The sequence below is a fragment of the Euleptes europaea genome, chromosome 1, assembly GCF_029931775.1.
Source record: "Euleptes europaea isolate rEulEur1 chromosome 1, rEulEur1.hap1, whole genome shotgun sequence".
Taxonomy (NCBI): domain Eukaryota; kingdom Metazoa; phylum Chordata; class Lepidosauria; order Squamata; family Sphaerodactylidae; genus Euleptes; species Euleptes europaea.
This window is the reverse complement of record NC_079312.1, coordinates 1,973,648-1,981,146: the sequence shown is the minus strand read 5'-3', so window position 1 is coordinate 1,981,146 and position 7,499 is coordinate 1,973,648. Positions and strand designations below refer to the sequence as shown.

General features: G+C 47.9%; 1 protein-coding gene across 1 annotated transcript in view; it reads right to left on the bottom strand.

The window, feature by feature from the left end:
- Window positions 1-2,995: 2,995 nt before the first annotated feature.
- The window catches only part of LOC130493334 (uncharacterized), a 34,002-nt gene continuing 29,498 nt past the window's right edge, over window positions 2,996-7,499 (bottom strand). Inside the window, 4 exon segments of the mRNA XM_056867048.1 lie at window positions 2,996-3,188; window positions 4,143-4,279; window positions 5,060-5,219; window positions 5,847-6,020. Coding sequence (XP_056723026.1) covers window positions 2,997-3,188; window positions 4,143-4,279; window positions 5,060-5,219; window positions 5,847-6,020 — 663 coding nt within the window. The 3' untranslated portion in view covers window position 2,996.

Here is a 7,499-nt window from a genome sequence, read left to right as displayed (position 1 = left end):
AGGAGCATGCATATTCTATTAGGTGCTGTGGAACATAGGCAAGATAATGATGCTGCAGTCGACTTGCTTGTGGGCTTCCTAGAGGCACCTGGTTGGGCCACTGTGTGAACAGACTGCTGGACTTGGGGGACCTTGATCTGATCCAGCAGGGCCTTTCTTATGTTCTTAATTCTGGTTGGTTCCAGATTTCTGCAATCCTAATCCTATTGCAGTGTTTACTGAATGTCCCATCCTGTAGATTGTATTGACTCACTCTGTGTAATGTGTCTTGAGTGACAGTGGGAAATGCCTGAGAGAGTTTGGGAGAGGTCCCAAGCCTTGTTGTGGGCACTGGAAGGGACTTTCTGACTTCACTCAGCCGTTGCACAAAGGAGCTAGGACATTTTCCCAAGAGTTTCCCGGAAAGCAACTCCCTGGCACGCACTTTTCCTTGGTAAAGTGCTCTATAAAAGCAATAACTGTTAGACAACATTTTTATGACTTTTATTTTTCACAAAGCAAGTGGGGGGGATCAATCTCTGCCTGTGACAAGAAGGGGAGGACCTAACCCCCTTTCACCACCTCTGCCAAATTCAGCATCCATTTGCAATTCTGCAAACATGAGGCATAAAAACAACCGGGAGTCTGTTTGTTTTGGGCAGGTCTCCAGGGTCAAAGAGGCTCAGTCCAGCTCGCTGAAGCACTGATCTATGCTGGGATTTCCCCAGAATTTTAGAAAACAAAGAAATGCCAGTCCCCCAAGGCCTCCACTTGGATCAGGGCCATGGCATTGAAGGGGGGAGGTTTAACCCTTCAAGCACTGCATAGGTTCACCAGAGGGCTGCACATGCCAGTATTCAGGACACACACAAAGCCCCACAATGAGGCAACTTATGCCTCCCCAAGAGCATTTCAGATCAGGAAAACTACGTGAGGAATGTGGTCCTGCTCTGAACCAGGCCCTGAGGTGCTTGGGGGAATAATTTTATTTACTTAATTCATACCCCCAGCTTTCTCCCCACTGGGGACCCAAAGTAGCTTACATTGTTCTCTCCTCTATTTTATCCTCACAACAGCCCTGTGAGACAGAGTGGGTGACTGGCCCAAGATCACCCAGTGTGGGGATTCGAACATGGATCTCCCAGATCCTGCTACGACACTCTAACCACTACACCATGCTGACTCTCCAGGTAAGTTACCCAGAGCTGCCGTGCAGTAGCAGGGAATATACTTCTTTATTACTTCTATTTCTATACTTCTTTGTGTGTGTGTGTTAAGTGCCGTCAAGTAGCTTCCGACTCATGGCGACCCTATGAATGAAAGTCCTCCAAAATGTCCTATCTTTGACAGCCTTGCTCAGATCCTGCAAATTGAAGGCTGTGGCTTCCTTTATTGAGTCAATCCATCTCCTGTTGGGTATTCCTCTTTTCCTGCTGCCCTCAACTTTTCCTAGCATGACTGTCCTTTCCAGTGACTCTTGTCGTCTCATGACGTGACAAGTGTAAAAAAGTCCTCACAGTGTAAAGAAGTATATTCCCCGCTACCGCAAGGCAGCTCTGGGTAACTTTAAATTTGGAATTCTCTGCCAGAGGACAGAGTGTTGGTCACACGAACAGAGAACTTTAAAAAGGGAATAGACAGATTCATGGAGAATGGGTCTGCCAGTGGCTACTAGCCCTGGTGAACTAGTCAACCTCTGAATATGAGTGCCAGGAGGCAACCTTTGGGGAAGGCCTCAGCCTCCATGCTCTGTTTTTGGCTCTCCAGAGGAACCTCTTAGCCACTGTGTGAAAGAGGATGCTGGACTACATGGGCCCTCACTGGTCTTATCCGGCAGAGCATTTATCTTCACTGGGCCAGAACTGTGAAGGGTGAAAAACAATAGTTAACGATCAAAATAAAACAGTCATTTGCAGACCCTCACTGGTCTGGTGTGAGGGTCTGCATGTCTCTGTCTGTTCTCTGTCTGTAAGTCCCAGCTCTCCCCCTCCTCTCTGCTTTGAACTCGTAAAAGCAGTTCACACCTTTTGGCATTTCCTGGGTTCAGGCGCCATATCTGTTAGGCCCTGGCCGGAATGCCTCCTCCCTTATGGAAGCCTCCCCTGCTGCGCTTTGTATTCACTCCCTCTTGCCAGATTCGGCCTTGGAGGCCAGATAGCCCTAACAAGCCCTCTGGGGCCAATTGATGTCTGTATTGTACCCATCTATCTTGTAGCTTCCCATAACATAGGTGTGAACCTTGATGCCCTGTAGGAGATATATTCTGTAGCTTTGGAGTCTTGCTCACTTGCAACTTTAACTCGTGTTTGCCCTGTACTGTCTGCAGCCTTCAATAAACTCCTTGTTTCTGCATCAACGCCTGAGCAAGTGATTTTATGAAGTTTGCACAGCTCTGTTGGGAACTCTCACATCTGGTCCAACAGGGCTCTTCAGTTGTTCTCAGGGCAGGAGAACCCAGACCTGACTCATGGAGAAACATTTCACGTCGTTCGGGCCTTAGAGAGATCCCCAATTCTGGGAAACCCCATTCACTAAAGGGACAAATCCAATTTTGATTCTGACCACACACAAAAATTCTTACAAAGAACTTTCCTCCAATGCTAAAGGAATTCTCTTTTCCCTTACCAGAACTTTTAGCAACTTATTTTCTCCTTTTTCTTTACCCTCCCTCTCAAACCCTCTCCGTCCCTGCCCCATTCATGTTTCACATTTCTTCACCCCAATGACAACTCTTCATAGTTTACTGAAATCATTTATATCCCACTAACAATAACACAATTACAATAAAAACAAAAGCCATTAACCGGCAAGGGGTACCTAAAATCTCTTCAGCAATGAGGAACTGTCCGAGGGCGCTCCCAGGGAATGCTAGGCCCTGTACATTCTCTTCTGCTCATTTCACCCTTCCACCAGTCAAGGACTGCCCTGCTCTTCTTCCCCAAGCTGCGTTTCGTGCGCCACACAAAATTCTGCAGCCAAAAACGGGGCTGCCCACCCAGTGCCTCCACCACCACCAATCACTGGGTCCAGTTCCTTTGCACCAGTCTGTAGTAGGGTCCCCTCCGGCTCATCAGCTCCTCGTGGGTCCCCTCCTCAACCACCATCCTGCCTTCCAGCACCACGATCTTGTCAGCATTCTCCACCGTCTGCATGCGGTGGGCGATCACCAGCACAGCCCGGCCTTGGCTGCTGAGCACTGACTTCTGGATCTAGAGGAAGAAACCGTGAACAGCCTGGAGTCAGAGTGGGAAAGATTCAGGGACCTCCTGCCGTATTCAGTCACAATCCCTATCCTTTGTGTTCGATTGCGCAGAATCACAGGGCTGGGATGGTTGCGGTGCTGAGCCCCTACAGCTGAGTCCCTTGCCTGCCCCCCCCCCCACAGAGCCTGGTCCGAGGAGACCTTTTTACCTGCCTGTAAAGCCTCTCTCCCCAATTCTAGACCAGTTGTACTCAATCAAGTTATTTATTCATCATTTGTGTCAAACACTTCTATGCCACCTTTCCGCCCGAATAGGGCCCCCAAGGTGGGGGAAGAGCAAAACGTTTCTACCTTTAAGCAGAATTTTAAATAAAGTCTGTATCAAATAATTAAATAAGGGGATTAACTTTGTCGGCTTTAAATCACGATGCTTTTAATACTGGCTTGCAGGTAGCCTTGAGCAGGGAAGAAAGATGGGATAGAAATATTTTGATGAACAAAATAATTAATAAATAAAAACAGCTGCATCACATGCTTTCGTGATCACACCCTGAACTTTCCCCACCAACGTAGACAAACAATTGTGGGGCTCATAAAAGCAGTTTGCTTTCAAAATCTAGAGAAGGAAAAAGCCCTGGGCGGAGGCAAATGGCAGATGAGGAACGGGTTATGTGCCCCTCCCTTTTCTCAGCTCTAAAAAGCCTTTTTTTAAGCAATTTTACTTTAAAAAGCAGTGGGACTCAGTTACAGAAGTCTATGAACTGAATACTTAGTCATAACAGAAAGGAACTCCCCACGTGCTCAGAGGACCTCTCATTTGCAAGGCTGCATCGATTAATCAGAAACGAAGCCTAACACCAAGAACAGGGTCCAGAGCTAAAACACGTCACCCACTCCAGGCTCCTCTACCTCTGCCCAGTGGTGAGTGTGAATCCTGCCCACCCCTCCCCCCCCGACTCACCGAGGCTTCGCTCTCCACATCCAAGGCACTTGTAGCTTCGTCCAAGATCAAGACTTTGGGGTTACGGATCAGGGCTCGGGCGATCGCCAGGCGCTGCTTCTGCCCCACTGACATCTGTCCCCCCTTCTCCCCCACATCTGCCAGGAAGGGAGAAGAAAGAGATCAGAGGACTGAGCTAAATTCTGTACACCGCAAATTGGGGTGTGTTTGCTTAATATGTCCTAGAAATCAAGAAGAAGGGACTGAAAAATGCCTGGGTGTCTGGAATGGAGTGGGAAGGTGTGTGTGGAGAAGTCACACCTGGGTCTACTGGGATTTATAGCATCTGTAACGGGAAGGGGAATCCGGCTCAGAATTCTGCCATAACATCATGCATTGGGGAGGGGCTGTGGCTCAGTGGAAGAGCCTCTTCTTGGCATGCAGAAGGTCCCAGGTTCAATCCCCAACATCTCCAGATCCTGATCTGGCAACAGGTGATGTGAAAGACCTCCACCTGAGACACAGGGGAGCTGCTGCCAGTCTGAGTAGACAAGACCAACCTTTACGGACCAAGGATCCGCTTCAATAGAAAGAGACTTTGCATGTGTGTGTGCATTTGCAAGAAGAAGATGGCGGGGAGGTAGAAGGAAAAGTTGGCAGGAAATCCTCCAACAATGGCACTGCCCTGCTTTTCCTCAGTGGGACGTGGTTTTCCATTTCAGGGGGGCAGGGCTGCTAAGGGTTTAAGATGGCAGGGTTTCAGAGAGCCCTAGAGGGGGGAGCCTGGTCATTTAGCTCCCCGGCCCCTACCCCAGCTATATCCAAGAGAAGTAGCAGGGAATGGACTTTGGCAGCAAAGAACTGTGGACTTCTCTCAAAGGAAAGCAAATTTTGCAAGCATGGGGTGGGGGGCAAGAGGGAAACCATTTTTTGCCCACCTGAGGCAAACCCTCCTTCCAGCTCCTTGATGAACTCCAAAGCATTGGCATCTTTTGCTGCCCTGATCACATCTTCCTCGCTGCAGCCTTCCACCCCATAGGCGATATTGTCCCTAACGGACCCAGAGAAGAGGACCGGCTCCTGGCTCACCAGTGCCACCTGCAGGTGATACCAAAGAATACCTCCGAAATTGCTTCTTTTCTTTTAAAATCCATTTCCGTATTATTGTTATGGTTAAGCTCAAGACCTTTGGTCAAAGGAGCTAGTAAATAAATAGAAATGGAAAAAATAAAATCCATTTTTGAAACCCAAGCACCCCCACACACACCCGTTAAAAGAAAAACGGTCAGTACGAAAATGCAGTTCCAAATCAGCCAGCCAAAAATGCAGCATTTGTTAGAGACAGTTGTTTGTGGGGGGGGGGACTAAGGATGAGCGTGTGACTGGCCCAAGGTCAGCCAGCGAGCTTCCATGGCATGAGGGAGAATTCGAACCTGGGTCTTCCAGACACTAGTCCCACACTCTTAACCACTATACCATGCTAGGTGTCCTAACAGCCAAAGATGTGCATTTTCTCTGGAAAAAGTAAATGACGGGTGATTCATCGATGCCCCACATTTGCACATCTCTGGTACTTTGTGGATGTTATTGACACAACGTGTTCCCCCCCACACACACACACCAACACACACGCACAACACCAGCACTCAACTCCATTCCTTGTTAGCAGGAAGGGATTTCCAGTTCCTCGTGCTCCCTCAGACTCAACCTGGGGCTGCCCCTCACCTGTCTGTGCAGGTATTTGTGCTCATACTCCTGGATTGGGTGCCCGTCCAGCAGGATCTCCCCAGACTGGGGCTCATAGAACCGCTCCAGCAGGGCCACGCAGGTGGTCTTCCCACTGCCATTCAGGCCCACCAGCGCCGTCACCTCTCTGGGGTGGAGCTCGAAGGAGACGTTCTGTGGCAGAAGAGAGATAAATGAGGAAACAGGCAGAAAGTATTGCAAGATGGACACCTCTTGTCTTAACCCCACAGGGAAATGGGATGCGAGTAAGAAACCTCTGCAAGTTCTGCCAGGCATGGTGAGGGGAGATCATTTCATAAGCCCCAGCTTTTATTAGCCTTTAGGTTCAGTTCAGTTTATTGAAACGGTCCATGACCAGTCAAAATATCCATCACATATACAGAAAATACAAATATTAAGTTTAGGAGGAATATAAAGTAATCCAAAACATGTAAACACCTAAGAATTAATTATAAACATTATATAGGTCTTATACATGATTAACCAATTAAAATCCATGCATAATAATTTACACTGTGATAAAAAAAGTCTCAGAATTTATCAGACTGCGGGGAACCTGGTTTGTGAGTGCCTTATGTTTGGTAATTGCAATGAACAAAAATTTTGCTACCGAACGTGAAACCCCCATATTCTTGTCTTCCAAGAGATATCTCAAGAAAAAGCTCTCAGACTGGTGTAAGGAATTTCAGGCTAAGGTAAAACGCTGTAATAGAGGTTCTCTCAGCAACATACAAAGAACAATGAAATAAAACATGAGGGACTGACTCTACAGAATCATTCGAGCAGGGACAAAGTCTCATAGACCGGGGAGTTCGTATTAGCCTTTAGGGAAAAAATCTAAGTTGGCCTACTCCATTTTACCTACAGGTCAAAGCCAGACATCTGCTTGTGGCCACACAAATGTGAATAGATGAAGCTGTATATGGAGAAGAAAGCTCATACCCTGCCAGACATTTTGTTAGAAGTGGGGCTGAGAGAGTTCAGAGAACTGTGACTAGCCCAAGGTCACCCAGCTGGCTTCATGTGGAGGAGTGGGGAAACCAACCCAATGGAGGTCCACTGCTTCTTACCACTACACCACGCTGGCTCTTGAAGGCGCTATTGGACTCTTGCGCTTTTCTACTGCTACGGACAGACTAACACAGTTACCCATCATGAACCTTCTCTTTTGTTTGGGACACTAGTAATAATGTTTTTTTATAGGTCTGGTCCTTGGCTGGGATGGGGACCGCCAGCATGAGGAAGTTTAGACTGGAAAGTTGTTTTCTGTTGCCCCAGCAGAACTAGAACCAACTGGTTGAAATTAAATCAAAATAGAAATTTCTTCCTAATGTCTAGATGGAAACTAACAGTTAGAGTGGTTCCTCAGTGGAACAGGCTTCCTTGGGAGGTGGTAAGCTCTCCTTCTCTGGAGGTTTTTGAGCAGAGACTGGATGGCCATCTGTCAGCAATGCTGATTCTATGACCTTAGGCAGTTCATGAGAGGGAGGGCATCTTGGCCACTTTCTGGGCATGGAGTAGGGGTCACGGGGTGTGTGGGGGGGAGGTAGTTGTGAATTTCCTGCAGTGTGCAGGGGGTTGGACTATAGTTGACCCCTGGTGGTCCCTTCCAACTCTATGATTTATACTCTG